We start from the raw sequence: 19,355 nt of genomic DNA, 5'->3' as shown, positions 1-19,355 counted from the left end.
TTATCCTTCACAATCCACGCTCCTGGTCCCAGGACCCGCCCACAACCGAATCACATCACTCCGCCGTTCGACTTTGTAGAGGGAGCGGAGAGCGGAGAGGGGAGGAGACGAGAGGGGACAATAATCTCTACAAATGGATATGTTGATAGCGTCATAACGACTAAATATAAACAGATTCTGTCACGGAGAATGTCTTAGTCTCTTACACAATGTTGGATTGTGTAATCTATGAGTCATGAATCATTGTGGAACAAAAGAAAAATCGCGGATTGATTGATTATTTGCAATTAAAAAAAAAATGTCTTCCTTCCCCCTGACACTGTCACACACACACACACACACACACACACACACACTGCTGTCTCCAACGGCGGGGGAGAGTCAGACTGTAGAAGCAGCTGAGTGCTGCGCTGTTCTAAGTGAGCATGGCCTATTGAGTTGATTGATTGATTGATTGATTGCTAATTTTATTACTGTACGCTTGGTTTCCAACTGGTTAAGTTTAGGCCCTCTAAAGTAGGTTTAAAAAAATAGGGCGAAAACTTTTTTTTCCTATAGGGCAAAGAAAACGTTTTAATTTGTTTTACCTACTTTCTATAGAAGCATCTAAGAATGAAGTTCTATAGAAAGTAGGTCTGCATCCCCTTAACAATTGTGTGTATTTAAGCATTACACCTAGGCATGGTTTATTGTTCACAAATCATGACTGCAAGTGGTGTAATGCTTTTATACAACTGCCACATTCATCCAACCTTATTGCTATACAATAAACACACATTAATCGAAGATTTATTGAAAAAACCATCCGCCAGAAAAAGTAGTTCCCACAACAACAAAAAAGACAATTTGCCTCCATGTGGAAGCAGCTCGGAAGTGCATCCAACCAACTAACACATCCACCTGTGTGTTATTGGAATGATTGAGAGAAGTTGCCTCATGTGGAAGCAGCTCGGAAGTGCATCCAACAAACTAACACATCCAACTGTGTGTTATTGGAATGATTGATTGAACATTTTATTACCAGATGCAGAATGGGTACAATACAGTACGGCTCAATACACACAATTGTTAAGGGTATGCAGACCTACTTTCTATAGAACTTCATTCTTAGATGCTTCTATAGAAAGTAGGTAAAACAAATTAAAAAAAATTCTTTGCCCTATAGGGAAAAAAAAGTTTTCTTCGCCCTATTTTTTTAATTTATTTTTGAAACTCACTTTAGAGGGCCTAAACTTAACCAGTTGGAAACCAGGCGTACAGTAATAAAATTAGCAATCAACCAATTCAATAGACCATGCTCACTTAAAACAGCGCAGCACTCAGCTGCTTCTCTCTCAGTCTGACTTTCCTGTGTCTCTCTCAGTCTGACTTTCCTGTGTGTGTGTGTGTGTGTGTGTGTGTGTGTGTGTGTGTGTGTGTGTGTGTGTGTGTGTGTGTGTGTGTGTGTGTGTGTGTGTGTGTGTGTGTGTGTGTGTGTGTGTGTGTGTGTGTGTGTGTGTGTGTGTGTGTGTGTGTGTGTGTGTGTGTGTGTGTGTGTGTGTGTGTGTGTGTGTGTGTGTGTGTGTGTGTGTGTGTGTGTGTGTGTGTGTGTGTGTGTGTGTGTGTGTGTGTGTGTGTGTGTGTGTGTGTGTGTGTGTGTGTGTGTGTGTGTGTGTGTGTGTGTGTGTGTGTGTGTGTGTGTGTGTGTTGCAGTCAGGGGGAAGGAAGAAGAAATTTAAAATAAAATTGCAAATAATCAATCAATCAATCCGCGATTTTTCTTTTGTTCTACAATGACTCATGACCCATCAATTACATCATCCAACATTGTTTAAAGGACTAAGACATTAGCCGTGACAGAATCGCTTTATATTTAGTCGTTATGACGCTATCAACATATCCATTTGTTAAAGATTATTGTCCGCCATCTTGTTTTCTCCGAAGAATCAGCACGGCGGAGTGATGTGATTCGGTTGTGGGCGGGTCCTGGGATCAGGAGCGTGGAGTGTGCCCTATACATACGTGTAAATGGACTGTTTCAGCCAATCAGAATCGAGAAATGTGCATGCCGTTGTATAATGAGCCGTACTGTATTGTACCCATTTGCATCTGGTAATAAAATGTTCAATCAATCAATCATTCCAATAACAACCACTAACTTCATAATTAAAAACTAAAGAAAAGTTGGATGTGTTAGTTGGTTGGATGTCTTAGTTGAAAGGCAGTTGGATGTGTTAGTTGGTTGGATGTCTTAGTTGAAAGGCAGTTGGATGTGTTAGTTGGTTGGATGCCTTAGTTGAAAGACAGTTGGATGTGTTAGTTGGTTGGATGTCTTAGTTGAAAGACAGTTGGATGTGTTAGTTGGTTGGATGTCTTAGTTGAAAGAAAGTTGGATGTGTTAGTTGGTTGGATGTCCTACTGAGAACAGTTGAATGCACTTCCGAGCTGCTTCCACATGGAGGCAATTTCTCTTTTTTTCTTTTTTGGGAACTACTTTTTCTGGCGGATGGTTTTTTCAATAAATCTTCGATTCATGTGTGTTTATTGTATAGCAATAAGGTTGGATGAATGTGGCAGTTGTATAAAAGCATTACACCACTTGCAGTCGTGATTTGTGAAAAATAAACCATGCCTAGGGGGGTCTAACGACCACCCCTAGGCATGGTTTATTGTTCACAAACCACTCCTGCGCGTGATGTAATGCTTAATTAATAAATAAACAAACTAAAAATCTACTTATGTAAACGAAAATGTCCAGTAGGCATAACTAAATAACGGATGCATCCATAGGCGGCGGGTGTGTAAGCCACGGGCAGGCTATGCCTTCCCAGACCAGTCGACACATTATTTTTATTAAAAAAAAAAAGAAAAAGAATTTACCTTTTTATTGTTTAATGTACATTAAACTTGAAAACAAGAGATCTAATGTACATTAAACTTGAAAACAAGTTTTCATTCAGTCTGTCTCGTCTCTCCCTCCATCACAACAGGGGGTACCCTGACTGGTACTGAGTGACTATACTGTGTATATGTAGGTGTGACATTGGAATGCGGCGCAACCCCCACACACACACAAACACACACCATTGAAATGCTAATTGTTGGCGCAGCAGCAGGCACACAGGTTGGTTGTCCTCAAAGATTGTCCAGTGTAATTTCCACTGTCCATTCCTTTTAATAACTGCACTCTATTTTTTGTATCACAAACAGTACTGTATTTGCAAATCTGGTATGTCATAAATGTATGAATGTAGCAGTACTGTCTATCTGTATGTCGTGTATGCAGGGCCGGACTGGGGAAATAATTCATACCGGGAGATATAGCCCCAATCAGGCCACTTTTTAAGCGGGGGGTCTGGGGGTCCCCCACCCGGATTTTTTTTGTTACAAAGACTTAATTTCCTGCATTCTGGTGAATTCTAGTGCATGTGAATCACTAACTAATGAGCCAACAATTGCTTAGTACAATGTACTGTTATGAACCTCAAATAAAACGGTTGTGGCACTAGCAATGGTACTCTCTCCACCAGAGCAAGAGCACAATACCATATTCACTTTACTGATGCACTACCCATCAACAGTTAAAATATCCTTTACATAAACATTAAATAACAGACCTTTCATTACAACAATAACAGTAGCCACTGCCAGAATAGTGACACATGTATCGTGTGTGGTGAGCACACGCATGCATGCACAACAAAGACAGAAGATTGCGTTGTCTCAATCATTTTAACTATTAAATGAGCTCAAAGTATGAGCTCACTGACTGAAATTTCCAACAAAAAGCATCAATTGTCAAATAATATTGATCACATTAACTATAGACTAGATGTTTTTGAGGAAATTAGAAAGGGAACAACAACTTAACCCTTGTGTCTGATCAGATTCTTATTTTTTCGATAACGTTGCAGTGATTATGTTTGTAGCCAATGTGGCAAAGGTGTGTAATTATCTCTCTCTTTCATAAATTGTTTATTCAACTTCAGCCCCAATCATAACCACCACATATTGTTTTTTGTAATGTCAGATTTAACAACTCCTTCCAGAAAAGTGGGAGTGTGCATCTGCCATTCCATTCGCCGCCTCCGCTGTCAATCAGTTGTATCGCCTGGTCCCGCCTCCACCAATCACAAGCGGCAGCACGGCTCCATTGTGTGTGTGTGTCCACGTGAGGAAGAGAGAGTCAGATGGTTCTCCAACTCTGTCGCAGACAGTGAACTCCTGGTTGTTCCCCACCCATCTAGGTTATCTAAAAACTATCGCGCCGCACCGCTGCCACAACTAAAAACAATGGCCTGGCAAAAAAAATAAAAATAAAAAATTATAATAAAAAAAACTTAATTTTTTCTTTTTATATATAATTTTTTTTTTACATGTGTGCAGGCCAGGCCACCGGGAAAACTCCCGGTGCTCCCGATGGCCAGTCCGGGCCTGCGTGTATGTCATATATGTTATGATGAATTGAAAATGGGGGACCCTGATGTAAACAAGACGAAAGTCTTTCTCTGGTCTGCATCCCCTTAACAATTGTATGTATTGAGCTGTACTGTACTGTACCCATTCTGCAATCTGTTAAATAAAGTTTTCATTCATTCATTCATCAGCTGGGTAAAAATTAGATATCTTACTTACATAAAAATCATTAAAATGGTTGGCAATATCGCATGGTTTGGTTAGGACAATTCCATATGACTCAACAAAGGGTGTACAGACATTGGATTTTCTACCCATAATTTGATTTAAAACATTCCATAGATTTTTACCATCATTTCTCACCAGTTGTTTATTTTGTGTGTGTTGGTGTTGCCCCCCCAGCATACCACAGCGAAGAAGAGGGCACCAGCAACCACAGACTGCCATAGTAGAACATCTGCAACAGTTTGCTGCAGACATTAAAAGACCTGAGCCTTCTCAGGAAGAACAGTCTGCTCTGTCCCTTCCTGTAGGGCCTCGATGTTGTTCGTCCAGTCCAGTTTACTATCACTTGACCCAGGGTTGTTCCCAGCCTAGTGCGACTCAAGGTTCTTTGGTAGTCTATTGCATTGGTATCATACATCCCTATTACAATTACACGCAAGCAGCGTCTGATGGCCGAATCTGTCTCACTGTAGATACAGTACTGTTATGTCCAGACATTTATGATGTACAAATATACAGTACTGCTTAAGAGGCAGAGATCAATAAAAGAAAATATATACATTAGAGGGGGAAGAAACATGCTATTTCTGTCTGTCATTTCAGCACCAGGCGCTGTCCATCTTATTACCTTCATGCGCTTCAAGGCTACGGGCGCCTATTGCCATAGAACAACAGTCTGTTTATCTAGACTATGCGTTTACAGTGGCTACAAGGATCCACTGAACCGATATTTTGTAAAATCTTCACTTTAAAATGTGTTTTCGAAAATCTCAGTTTATGTTTCTGAAAACACTGTTTACGTGTGGATGAAAGGCCCAAACGTGGAAGAAAATTTGTGTTTTGCAAAAGATCCAGATACGTGTGGACATGGCCTTACTCTCCTTCCTTGGCTTTTTCTGTCTGTTCCCTTGTTAGCCCTTCTTCTCTACCCACTCTGAAAACAGTAATTTTCCTCTCACTAATTGGGGTGATTTGTCTCTGGTGTGGAGGTCAGGGCTCTGCCTCCATCTGCCGGCTGTATAGTAGTGCCCATCTAGTGTGAATAGAATAGAATAGATCTTTATTGTCATTGTTACAGTTGTTACAACGAAATTTAAAAATGCAACCCTAGGTGCTAGTAAAAAAATAAAAACAGTCCTAAACACAGTATTAAATATAAAAACAGGGGTGGGGCATGAATAACATTAATAAAACAGGGGGGTATAAAATATAATTGCACTATCCCTTAATGTTGTGTGTGTGCGTGGGGGGGGGGGGGGTGCAAGGGAGACTGTTGTTTTAAAATTTAGCTGAGTTTAGTGCACATATGGCCCTGGGATAAAAACTAAACTTCAGTCTGTTAGTCCGGGTGGGCATGACGCTGAAACGCCTGCCCGAGCGCAGCCGCACGAGGTGCTTGTTGCCCGGGTGGTGTGGGTCCTTCAGTATTTTTACTGCTTTTTTGAGGCAGCAGGAGTTGTATAGTATAGGAGGGGGCAGCCGATGATCTTCTGGGCCGAGTTGACGATCCTCTGGAGCGCCCTCCTCTCTGCGGCTGTGCAGCTGAGGAACCATACATTGATGCAGTAGGTGAGGATGCTTTCCACGGAGCAGCGGTAAAAAGACACAAGCAGGTCTTGTCTGAGGTGGTCGTTTCTCAGTACTCTCAGGAAGTAGAGTCTCTGCTGTGCCTCTGCTGTCGACACCCAGGAACTTGATGACCGAGACTCTCTCCACACATCCCCTGTCGATATACAGGGGCTGTATGTCGGTCTTCTTCCTCCTGTAGTCCACGATCATCTCCTGGGTCTTTAGCTTGTTCAGCTGTAGGTTGTTATCCTTGCACAGGGCTGACGGCTGCTTTATTTCATCGCGATACGCGGTCTCGTCACCTTTTGTGATGCAGCCCACCACGGTGGTGTCGTCAGCGAACTTGATGATGGTGTTACTGGGGTGGACTGCGGTGAAGTCGTGTGTATAAATAGAGTAAAAAAGGGGACTCAGCACGCAGCCCTGGGGGGATCCGGTGCTGATGGCTGTGGATGTGTGGGGGCCTATTCTGACCCTCTGGGGGCGGTCAGAGAGGAAGTCCTTAGACCACCGGCAGAGGGGATGGTTTAGTCCAAGGTCCATGAGTTTGGGCACTAGTATGTCAGGCAGGATGGTGTTAAATGCAGAACTAAAGTCCACGAAGAGCAGCCGTGCGTAGCCCCCCGCTCTCTCCAGATGGGACAGGGTAGAGTGGAGAGTCGTGGCGATGGCGTCCTCCGTGGACCTGTTGGCTCTGTAGGCGAACTGGTGGGGGTCTAGTCCGGATGGGAGGCTAGAGATGATGTGGGGCTTGAGTGTCTTTTCAAAGACCTTCATGGGTAGGGAGGTGAGTGCGACTGGACGGTAGTCGTTCAGGCAGCTGATGGAGTTCTTTTTTGGGACCGGGATAATTATGGAGGTTTTCCCAGTATGCCCAATCTGTGAAGTTGAGCGGTAGCAAGGCAGGAAGAAGTTTGTTTCTATTTGCAGGCTATACTGTAGTATATTCAGGCCAGTTTGTGTAGAACTAACAGATTATTTTGAAGATTTGGCGATTAATCCGGTTATGTTTACAGTAGGTCTGTCAAAGGGGATTAGGCTATAAGAGAAAAAGGCTTGACAGGTGCATACAGTATATATATACACAAGCCAGTAGAGCTTATACTGTATGCAGACTATAGCTACTGTGTCGTGGGTCTCAGCGCTGTCTCATTCAAGCTATTGGAGAGTTGTGACGTGGGAGAAAAGGTCATTGAGCTGTATCACAAGTTTCTTCTACAATATTATTTTCAGAGGGATCTGAAAGCAGAACACTCGGATGCCTACACCTGACCCAGCTAACATGTATTATTATGATGGGGCTATATTTAGTTTCTGCCATCCAGCAAGACATCTGACTAGAATGTACCTCAACTGTGGAACTTCTGACAGCTGTGCTCACAGCTCACACTGGAATGTGTCTCCCTGTAGGAGAGATGACTGTTCACAGGAAATATGCTTGTTTGAACTAAATCAATTTGTCTTCCTCTCAGGTCATGAATGCGCACATAAAATGTTATGGCAATCCGGCCATTGTTGTTCTCAGTTTGGCCTGAGGAAAGGTCATGGGGGCCAAAACACCAGAAATTCCCTTCAGGGTCATGAATGTTCTCAGATAATTGTATGGCCATGACTTTTCAAGATGTCTTGTTCACAGACAAACAGACAAATATGGGGCGAAAGCATTATTATGACTATTATTATAAACACATTTTTAAAGACATTTAAAAATGCATTTATTGAATGTTTCCAGGCATACCAAAGGATGGCCAATTTTGGGGGCCATGCTATCCCAGGCAGCTTCTTCCTGCTGTTTGGCTTCTGGTTAACAGTAAAATACACACTGAGGCGCTGCTGGAGGAGGAACCAGCCTGAAGGACGACACCCACCTCCCCCTTTCTTCAACAGGATGGAATACATTGAGGGAGCATTATCAATCTTTGCTGCCTTTGTTGGTGAGTATTTTCCTCCCATTGTTATGCGCTTCGATAATTTCTCCAAACTTAAAGGAAAACTCCATTAGCTTATTTGCCATCTACCCTGGAGTTAGACAAGAAGATGCATACATTTACATTTACATTTAGTCATTTAGCTGACGCTTTTATCCAAAGCGACTTACAAGTTCTGTGCGACAAGACAGCAAGAAGGGTATAACTCTATCAGCTGAGTAACAATGTTCATCAAAGTGTTGCGTGTTACAGTGTAGGTTAGTTTATTAGGACAAGTGCATGACATTAAGGTTAGTCGGGGTTCGTTTTTTTTTTTTTTTTTTTTTTTATCATTTCAGATAATGGTTGAAGAAGTGAGTCTTTAGTCGACGGCGAAAGATTGGACGGGATTCGGCTGTCCTAACTGGGATGGGTAGTTCATTCCACCATTGTGGGGCAAGGACTGAGAATAGGCGGCTTCTCTTTGATGACCCTCCGGGAGCTTGGATAGGAGTAGATCTGAGGCGGCCAGAAGATGCAGAGCGTAGGGGTCTTGAGGGTGTGTAGTTAGAGACCATTGACCGGAGGTAGGCGGGAGCGGTTCCCTTTGCTGCACGGTATGCTAGGTCGAGGGCCTTGAAGCGGATACGTGCAGCAATGGGGAGCCAGTGCAGGTCCCTAAGAAGTGGTGTGACATGGGCCGACTTCGGTAGGTTTGAGATCAGGCGGGCCGCTGCATTTTGAATGAGTTGAAGAGGCTTGGTGGCAGTGGCCGGGAGGCCAGCTAGCAGTGCGTTGCAGTAGTCGAGGCGGGAGATGACTGTTGATTGGACGAGGAGTTGGGTGGCTTCTTTTGTCAGGAAGGGGCGTATCCTTCTGACGTTGCTCAGGAGGAATCTGCAGGTTCTGGTTGTCGCTGCGATGTGAGCAGAGAAGTTCAACTGGTCGTCGAGGACAACACCAAGGTTCTTGGCGGTCGGCGACGCGGTCACAGCTGCATTCTCGACTGTGATGGAGAGGTCGGTCAGGGGGGAGGATTTGGCCGGCAGGTGGAGCAATTCTGTTTTGCTTAGGTTCAGTTTGAGGTGGTTGGTCGTCATCCAGGCGGAGATGTCGGACAGACAGGCCGAGATCCGCTCAGAGACGTGGATATCTGAGGGAGGGAAGGAGAGGAAGAGTTGAGTATCATCGGCATAACAATGATATGAGAAGCCATGAGACGTGATAATGTTACCCAGTGATTTAGTGTAGAGGGAGAAGAGAAGGGGTCCTAGGACCGAGCCCTGGGGGACACCCGTCCGGAGGGGGCGGGTGGCCGACAGAGTCCCTCTCCATGACACTTGGTAGGAGCGGTCATTGAGGTATGATGTCAGCCATGTCAGCGCAGATCCAGCCACTCCCATTCCTGCGAGGGCCGCGAGGAGGATCTGATGGTTGACTGTGTCAAAGGCTGCAGATAGATCTAGGAGAATCAGGACAGAGGAGAGGCCTTTCGCTTTTGCTAAGTGAAGTGCCTCTGTGACCGCAATGAGGGCCGTTTCTGTGGAGTGGCCAGTCCGGAAGCCAGACTGATTGGGGTCTAGGAGGTCATTCTGTAAGAGATAAGCAGTAAGTTGGTTGGATACAGCACGTTCAAGTGTTTTAGAAAGGAAGGAGAGAAGAGAGACAGGGCGATAGTTGGCTATGATGGTGGGGTTCAGGGTTGGTTTTTTTATGAGGGGCGTGACTCGGGCTTGTTTTAGGGAGGTGGGGACCACCCCCGAGTTGAGTGAGGAGTTGATGGTTGCAGTTAGGAATGGGAGGATGTCCGGTGCTATGGTCTGGAGGAGTGGGGAGGGTAGCTGGTCCAGCTGGCATGTAGTCGGACGGTTCGACGTTACCAGTGTCAGGGTCTCGGCTTCTGTAATGGGAGAGAAAGATGACAGTGAAGGAGTGCATACCCTTTTTCTTCTCTGTGCATGCAGTAGGTGTAGGAAGACGTGCACCGTTAGCCTAGCTTAGCGTCAGTCATCGGTAGGGTGACCAGGTCAAAATGGTTCAGTCGCAGGACAGCAGCACTGCTTTTGCGGGACAATGCGGGACACGTATGGGGGGAGGGGGGCGAGGGTGGCAAAAAAAAATATATATAAAATTTTTTTTTTATTGCTAATTCAAATTAAATAAATGTATTTATTATTTAAATGCCTATATATCATATTCGACGCAGACGGTAGGCTATATATAGCTAATTTTGTTATTAATCTTATTAAACTCACCTCCGGTTTTGGGGATATTAGCCTCCGGATTCTATTGCCCCCTTCCCTCTGGACAGTGTCCCGGCGATACTCCCCGTGTATTCTGTTATTATAACAAACCGACCCTCTGATTGATTCAGTTCTCAATAATAGTCGGGCCAGACTTGCTGAACAACTATATGTGACGTCCCCCTCTCCTCCATGTGTGATGGTGAAGCTCCTGTCAGTGGCAGATCCTGCATTCTACCTTTTGGGGATCATCTGAAACGGTGTTCTGCGAAATTCTACTATACCTGCTGGCACGCATGGCGCACGCATTCGCATGACCCACAATCGTTCACACTACAATATCCTGCCACCTTGCTGACGAACGTCTTGTTGAGTCTTGTTGTTGATATATCTTAAACAATATCTTAAACATATGTTTTTCATTGCACCTTTTGAACTGTATATGCATGTAAATATTTGCATGTAATTGGCTTTGCAGCCGAATGTATTTGTAGATGATAAAATGTCGGTACACCTGTTGGAATTCGGAGTGAACTATAGGGTGACGTCACCCAGCTGTCCAAACATATATAGGCGATTCGCGCTACGGCAGCAGTTCTCAGCAGAGTAGTAGAATTTCGCAGAACACCGGCTCGGACAGGTGACAGGCAGCGCGACTCGAGTGAGCTGCTCAGCAGCCTCGGCTGGAGATGCATCCTGCTGCAGGACCACAGCACCGATACTCTCAGGACCGTGACACTTTGCGGACCCACACTCTCCACTCAGCCATTGGGTGGGACGGTCACGTGACCCAAATCAGCCAATGGGAGCGAGGGTCTGGAGAGTGTGGGTCCGCAAAGTGTCGTGGTCCTAAATGTTTCGGTGCTGTGGTCCTGCAGATGGATACTATTGCTCGGCTGCGCAATGCATTGGTTTGTGACGTCGCCCGATTTTTTTATTTTAAATATAAGAGGGTATTGGAACGAGGCATTAAATTAACAACATTTAAAAAAAAAATTAAATAATAATCTTTGAAAGATAAAAAATAAATTTTTTTTTTCTTTTTTTATCTTTGAATTGCAGGACATTGCTTTGTTGTTGCGGGACGCGGGACAAACGGCCCAATATCAGGACTGTCCCGCGAGTCGCGGGACAGGTGGTCACCCTAGTCATCGGAAGTAGGTTCCTCCATTAGCCTAGTTCCCAACGTCTTCCTACTCCTACTGCATGCACAGAGAAGAAAAAGGTATGTATCTTCTTGTCTAACTCCAGGGTAGATGGCAAATAAGCTAATTTCCCAAAATGTTGGAGTTTTCCTTTAAAGGAACATGGCAAGATTATGGGAAATGTGCTTACCGTCTTCTCCGGAGTCGGGACAAGAAAATAGATGCCAATTTCCTCTGTGTTCAGTAGAAAGCTACTGTATCCGGCCGCAAGCTAGCCTAGCTTAGCACAAATTAATGGAAGTGGATATGGACCACTAGCCTAGCTTAAAACTCTAGGTGTCTTTGACCAACAGCTATGCTAGCTGGTCCGTATCCGCTTCCCTTAATTTGTGTTAAACTAGCTTGCAGCCAGGGTGCAAGCTGAATGGAAGGAAATTGAGGAAATTGGTATCTATCTTGGTATCCACATACCAGCTTGCTTGCGCATATCTGGCAAACTAGAAAACTAACCACAATGTTGTAAAAATCCACTTTCATAGCTCCATTCGTACTGAAAAGTTTGTTCCGTATGCTTCTGGATTCTACTCCAGTGCTTTCCTTTCGTCACTGGTTCTACCGTGGCAACTCTCATTCGCTCCCTGTTGGTCCTGCAATAGATAAAAGTCACCAATACCAGACCCTGTTGGTAGAAGACATTATTATGTTGTACAAATACGTTGTAGTTGTTCATGTATTACGGGTGGGAAAATGTTTATCTTGGCATATCAACTGAATAAACACATCCTCATTATCTTCTTATGTCTCTTTATTTAGACAGTTGCTTAGCTTGAGATGGAAGGAATGTCTGTATAGCTTGATTGCTATCATCACTCTGCCTCTATACCTACTGCACGGCAAGTGACCTGTAAACCTAAAGCCATCTAGTGGACATACCCTGTAACAGCAGTGTACATACTGTATTGTAACAGCCCCCACTATTGGCAACATTGCTTGACTTTTATTTTGACACGTCTGTGCCAGAGGGAACAAAAATTCATCCCATTCATAGAAATACATGGGATAAGAATGTGTCTTGACAATCGTTTTATATGCCAGAAACCAATACTACATTCACCTAAACACACAGGAGTTTTGCCATATCCACGTTGAGAATAGAAGTAGATAAACGTGTGACTGAGCTTGAGGCAGTGTGTTTCACATACAGACAGACATACAGACAGACGGTGTGTTTCACAGACAGACAGACAGACCGATGGTGTGTTTCACAGACAGACAGACAGACAGACAGATGGTGTGTTTCACAGACAGACAGACAGACAGACGGTGTGTTTCACAGACAGACAGACAGACAGACAGACAGACAGACAGACAGACAGACAGACAGACAGACAGACAGACAGACAGACAGACAGACAGACAGACAGACAGACAGACAGACAGACAGACAGACGGTGTGTTTCACAGACAGACAGACAGACAGACAAGATGGTGTGTTTCACAGACAGACAGAAAGACGGTGTGTTTCATAGACAGACAGACAGATGGTGTGTTTCACAGACAGACAGACAGACAGACGGTGTGTTTCACAGACAGACAGACAGACAGACAGACAGACAGACAGACAGACAGACAGACAGACGATGTGTTTCACAGACAGACAGACAGACAGACGGTGTGTTTCACATACAGACAGACAGATGGTGTGTTTCACAAGACGGTGTGTTTCACATACAGACAGACTGTGTGTTTCACATACCGTGTGTTTCACAGACAGACAACGTGTTTCACAGACAGACAGACAGACAGACGGGATCTCCTCTCTGGTAAACAAGAATACCCTGAAGACTCTACAGGAGCACTCATTCAAGGGTACTACGACTATGCTTGCACCTCATGGTACCAAAGCACCTCAAAGGCACTAAAGATTACAAACATCACAAAACAAACTGGTCAGACTACTGCTTGACCTTACTCCTAAAACCCACCTCACCCCTGCCCATTTTGACAACCTAGGATGGCTTAGAGTAGACGACAGAGTACAGCAACTAGCAATGGGCCTGGTCTACAAGATACACTACACCACTAAGGTACCCATGTACATGTCGAAATATTTCCCAAAGGTCAGTGAATACCACGACCACAACACCAGAGGGAGTTCCACAAATCATGTTCAACCCAGATTCGGCTCAAACAAGGGACTAAACACGTTTAGCAATTATGCCACATCAATGTGGAATGCCCTACCCACAGCCGTAAAATAATGTGAATCCCTACCCACCTTCAAAACTGCTCTCAAAGAGCACCTACGAGAGGCTGCAATTTGAAACTGGCCCCTATAAATGTCCAACCCCCCCACCCAAACCCCTCCAATGTACAGTTTCTTCCCCCTCAAATGTATATACTCTTTTAGAAACTGTCTCTTAAACAGTACTGTATATTTGTATGGCATAAATGTCTGGATGTAACGGTACTGTTTATATGTATGTCATATGTCATAAATGTTATGATGAATTGAAAATGGGGGACCCTGATGTAAACAAGACAAAGTCTTTCTCTGGTCTGCATCCCCTTAACAATTGTGTGTATTGAGCCGTACTGTATTGTACCCATTCTGATCTGTTAATAAAGTTTTCAATCGGCGCTCCAGTAGCACATCATATAGCGCGCTGAGTCGCGAAGCGGTCGTCCTGGGTTTGCTTCCCACACCCGGTGACCATTTGCCGCATGTCTTCCCTACTTCTCCTCCCGTTCTCCCTCCCCTTATCAGTCCTGCGTGGCCAGAAAAAGCTGTAAAAATGCTAAAAGATAATAAAAAATTAAAAGTTTTCAATCAATTAAATCAATCAATCTAGCAGCTAGTAGCTTATTTAATGCTGCTTCATTACATTGATTGATGTCAAAGGGATCTGGCAGCTAGTAAGTAGGTAAGTAAGTAAATGTTATTTATATAGCACCTTTCTAGATACAGGATCACAAAGTGCTTTCCAATCATCATCGTCATCGTCATCGTCATCATCATAAAAAAAAAAAAATACTAACATCAAATACCAATCAAACACACTAACTAGAAAATATAATACAAAGTCGGATAAAACTAGCCAAATGCCTGTCTGAACACGTTTTTAGCAATTTCTTTTTAATAATTAAAATAATTATAATATAAAATAATTTATAAGAGTCATGTTTCTACTGATCTCAGAGAGAAAGGGAGGGCATTCCACAGTTTGGGAGCAGCTACCTGAAAGGCACGAATCACCCTGGGTTGCAAGCCGGGCCAGACAATAGAAGTTTGTCAGAGGATCTAAGGGCCCGGTTTATTGAGTGAGGTGTAAGAAGGTCTGAAATGTAGGCAGGTGATAGACCATGAAGGGCTCTAAAAGTAGTAAGTAGTAGCACCATAAAATTAACTCTAAAGGGAGCCAATGTAGGGAGGCCAAAATAGGTGTGATATGAGGCCTCTTATTATTTCTGGTTAAAAGTCTAGCAGCTGCTTTTTGGACAATTTGCAGGCGGTCCAAAGCAGACTTATTTAAACAAGTAAAAAGTATATTACAATAGTCCAAACGGGTGGAAATAAAAGCGTGGATGACCATCTCCAGCTCTGCCTTGGATATGACGGATCTTAATTTAGCGATGTTCCTCAGTTGGAAGAAGCAGGAACGAGTGAGTTGACTAACATTGTATTTAAAAGATAAAGTTTGGTAAAAAAATTCAACTGAAGAAAGTTGTTAGACATCCATTCTTTTATGGCCCCCAGGCAATCATTTAAAATAGTTTGTTTAAAGGAGTAATACAGTTGAATATCATCAGCATAAAAATGATAAAATATGCCTTTTTAAAACGGCTGATAATCTGACCAAGAGGTAGCATAATGAAAACAACATTGGTCCCAGAACAGAGCCCTGAGGGACACCACATGACAGAGGGGAAGTGTCTGACTCTGACATGTACTGGCCCACAGAAACAGAAAAACTGCGATCAGCCAAATACGATGTGAGCCAATCTAGTGCAGATCCAGTAATACCCATATCCTTAAGCCTCCACAAAAGGATACAATGATCAACTGTATCAAACGCTGCAGAAAGGTCCAACAACACCAGCAAAGAGCATTTCCCATGATCTGCAGCCATCCCAATGTAATTTGTGACTTTGAGAAGGGCTGTTTCTGTTGAGTGCAATCTACGAAAACCTGCTGGATTTAAGAGCCCGGTTTACAAAAAAAAGCTGCTTCATTAGTTTAATTAATTGATTGCCTGTCACCTGCGCCGTTGTTGGACTATTGGTCTTGATAACCAAACATAATTAAGTTTTGAAATCGGGTGGGGCGCGTACTAAGCCTTTAAGCTATATTGTGATTTTGATCTACTTTAAATTAAACTAATTGCTCAGCCCTATGGTCAGAACCATGGCACTATCTTTGCTTTCATAGATCACTATGAACACATTTCAATGAGCTGATTACTAATTCACTTCCATCTATTTCAAAACACAGCATTTTGAAGTGGCATATTTATAGTTAAGTTTTAACATTGAAGTGAACGGGCACTTCCACATCCGTACCTCACATTGCATCAAACTTGACCAATATGGAGACTAAGTGAATGAGGCGTATTACATGGAAAATAACAGTTGTTGTCATCTTCTCTGACAGGTATAATGGTTGAACAGTTTGTGGTGGATGGGCCCCATGCTCATCTCTATGACGGAGACAATCAGTCGTGGGTTAAACTGATGAACTGGCAACACAGCACCATGTACCTCTTCTTTGGAATCTACGGAATCGGCAACGTCCTGAGTGTCTCTTTCAAACTGGTTCCGACTGGTCTGGACCGCCTTACACTCTCCATGGCTCTGTTTGTTGAAGGTACAGTATTAACACTTTCAGTGCCTTTGATTAATGTCCTTGGATGCCAGCATCCACTTCAATGATGGCGTTAAAAATGTATAATCTATGTTTTAAATTATGGCTATGTGTCTAATCTGCCCGTCGTTTATCAATGACTTGTTTGCAGTCAACATTTTCGAAACGGATTGTTTTTTAATCGGTTCATATCCTTTTTATAGCATTTCGAAAAGCTATAGTTTTCTCAAATTTCAGGAAAATTCTCAGAATATTCTCGAATACACTAGACACGTTGTCATTTGTCAGCCTATTTGAATCATTTTCAAATAAACGCTAGATTATCGATAGTATATGTGTACTCATGCACGCTATAGAAGCGAGCTGAGAAATCGATTCTCTTATTTCCAGCACACACACACACACACACATATACACATACGGGGCACGCTGTTATCTCAGTGAAAACAGCTCTGATTATCCTAAAACTGGTAACATAGACTCCTTACCTTAGATCAATTGTTCTCCAAAAAGATTATTCCAATTCCTGATCGCCATTCCAAATATCGATCGCGTTTATTGATTGATTATTGGCTGCTGTAAATATATATTCCAGGCTGCTTTCCATCTCGCAATCACTTCTCTCTTCATCAGACGGCTCGCCAGCATAGTGGAGCCAGTAGGTAGGGGGCGGTATTTTCCCATCGGAGCTCCTAGAGGGGCTGCTGTCCCAACGGGAGACTCAGTTGATGAAATATGAATTCAGATCGCTAATAAAAAAAGAAAAACGACAATTGGCGTCGTTGGCATTCAACGGTCGGGGCGAAATAACGACATAACACGTCGTCGGCACTCAAAGTGTTAAGGCACTCTATAGTTGGGTTTCATGTTTGTAAACGCAATGTGTCAAGCCAATCAGCAAACCCATGGAGTCATATGACTGAGTTGCGCACTACCTGCATTGAGCTGCGGCACTAAAAAACAGGGCTTAGCCTCTATGGAGAAACCATCCCACATATCTTTGTTCAAAGTAACTAGCAACTGATGGGTTCAGATAAATGTAGTGGAGAAAAAGTACAAAATTCCCTAAATAGAAAATACTCAAGTAAAGTACAAGTACCTCAAAGTTGTACTTTGGTACAGTACTTGAGTAAAAATACTTCGACCACTGTAGTTGTTAGGTGGTAGCTATAGCTCTCATGGAATGCTTTCAGCCATTCAGATTTCTCTATCAAAATTAGAGCTGTTAAAAGTTATACATATCAATTGACTTCACAATCACTACAACTGAATAAAATAAAAAATTGTATATATATAAAGGTTATAGTGTGGCAATTTAAAAAGGTAATTAAAAGGTTTAATGGAAAATGGGTTTTGTCTTCATATAAATTTGGCAGTCTGTTATTTAGGTTTGGCCGAGGGTTGGTACCTGAAACAAAGGCTTCAGATTAACAAGCCTTAACGAGCAGTTCAGAAGTATTACCAGAGTCTACATTATGAGGACACGGAGCACTGTGCCGTTTTCAATGGAGAAATCCACAGCACTAAAGATGTTGGCACCCAGAGAGGGTTTAACAAACAAATGATACATCTGAAGCTGAAACGAACTACACTTTTGACATTAAAACCTCTTAACCTGTGCCCCCAAAATTGGCCATTTTAGTTTTTTTAGGACTGCATACTTTTTTTGCAAACCAAAACAACATACTTTATACTTATAGCACATGCATGAACCTGGTCTCTTTTGAAAGATGACATTCTGAAGTTTCTGATTCCATAAAGAAAATTCACTTTTAGTGCTAATGAAATAGAGTAACATTTCGTTGTAGAAAAACTTGTTACTCAAGTTTTTCTGTAGTAGTTAGTAGTCCAGGGGTAGTATTTCCCCAGAAGGTGATATGGCTTACAAATCCATACGGACCCATAGCATGAAGCCTTATGTAGTACATGTCCAAATTTCATAAAGATCCATTCAGAAATGAGTGATTAGGAGTGATTTTGGTAAACTGTGTACAACTCAGTTTTCTCATAGACTTCAATTCATTCGGCTGTTTTTCTCTTCCTGTTTTTGCTCGTTAGTTTTTCACCTAGATCCCTGATTCATACATCCCCAGATGGGGTATCATTGGAAAGCCACACTCATTGGCTATAACCTTCCACAATCATTTTTGAGATTACCAAATGATTGAGAGTCGGGAGTGGTATTTTGCGCAATACCGTGTACTTTGCACAAGCCTCAAATACCGGCATGTAACTGGAGAACCGCTGAACGGATTTTGTCGCTATCGACCGGCAACAGCCTTCAATTCGATATATATATAATATAATTTGCACACCCGAGCCACTAGAGGTTGCCAAAGTGCCGGTGGGCAAATCGTCCTCAAAAGGGCCCACATTGAAAATTGTATTAACAGATTGCAGAATGGGTACAATACAGTACAGCTCAATACACACAATTGTTAAGGGGATGCAGACCAGAGAAAGTCTTTCGTCTGTTTACATCAGGGTCCCCCATTTTCAATTAATCTTGACATACATGACATACAGAGACAGTACTGCTACATCTAGACATTTATGACATACCAGATTTACAAGTACAGTACTATGTTTGTGATACAAAAATAGTCTAAAAAAGAAAGTATATACATTTGACGAAGAAACTGTACATTGGAGGAGGTTTGGTAGGTGGGGGTAGGTTGGGTAGGTGGGGGGGGGGGGAACTGTACATTGGAGGGGGTTGGGTTAGGACATTTACAGGGGCCAGTTTCGAATTGCAGTCTCCCGTAGGTGCTCTTTGAGAGTGGTTTTGAAAGTGAGTAGTGATTCACACATTCCTTTACAGCTGTGGGTAGGGCGTTCCACATTGATGTGGCATAATTGTGAAACGTGTTTAGTCCCTTGTTTGAGGCGAATCTGGGTTTAACATGATTTGTGGAGCTCCCTCTGGTGTTGTGGTCGTGGTATTCACTGACCTTTGGGAAGTATTTTGACATATACATGGGTACCTTAGTCGTGTAGTGTATCTTGTAGA

General features: G+C 43.0%; 1 protein-coding gene across 1 annotated transcript in view; it reads left to right on the top strand.

Annotated features, from left to right (window-relative positions):
- The window catches only part of tmem45b (transmembrane protein 45B), a 38,318-nt gene that overhangs the window by 2,573 nt on the left and 16,390 nt on the right, over positions 1 to 19,355 (top strand). Inside the window, exons 2-3 of the mRNA XM_084319609.1 lie at positions 7,922 to 8,123; positions 16,136 to 16,348. Coding sequence (XP_084175735.1) covers positions 7,934 to 8,123; positions 16,136 to 16,348 — 403 coding nt within the window. The 5' untranslated portion in view covers positions 7,922 to 7,933. The remainder of the gene's footprint in view (positions 1 to 7,921; positions 8,124 to 16,135; positions 16,349 to 19,355) is intronic.

The sequence above is a fragment of the Notolepis coatsorum genome (assembly GCF_963971535.1).
Source record: "Notolepis coatsorum genome assembly, chromosome: 8".
NCBI lineage: Eukaryota > Metazoa > Chordata > Actinopteri > Aulopiformes > Paralepididae > Notolepis > Notolepis coatsorum.
Note: the sequence above shows the minus strand (reverse complement) of the source record. Positions and strands in the feature narration are given on the sequence as shown.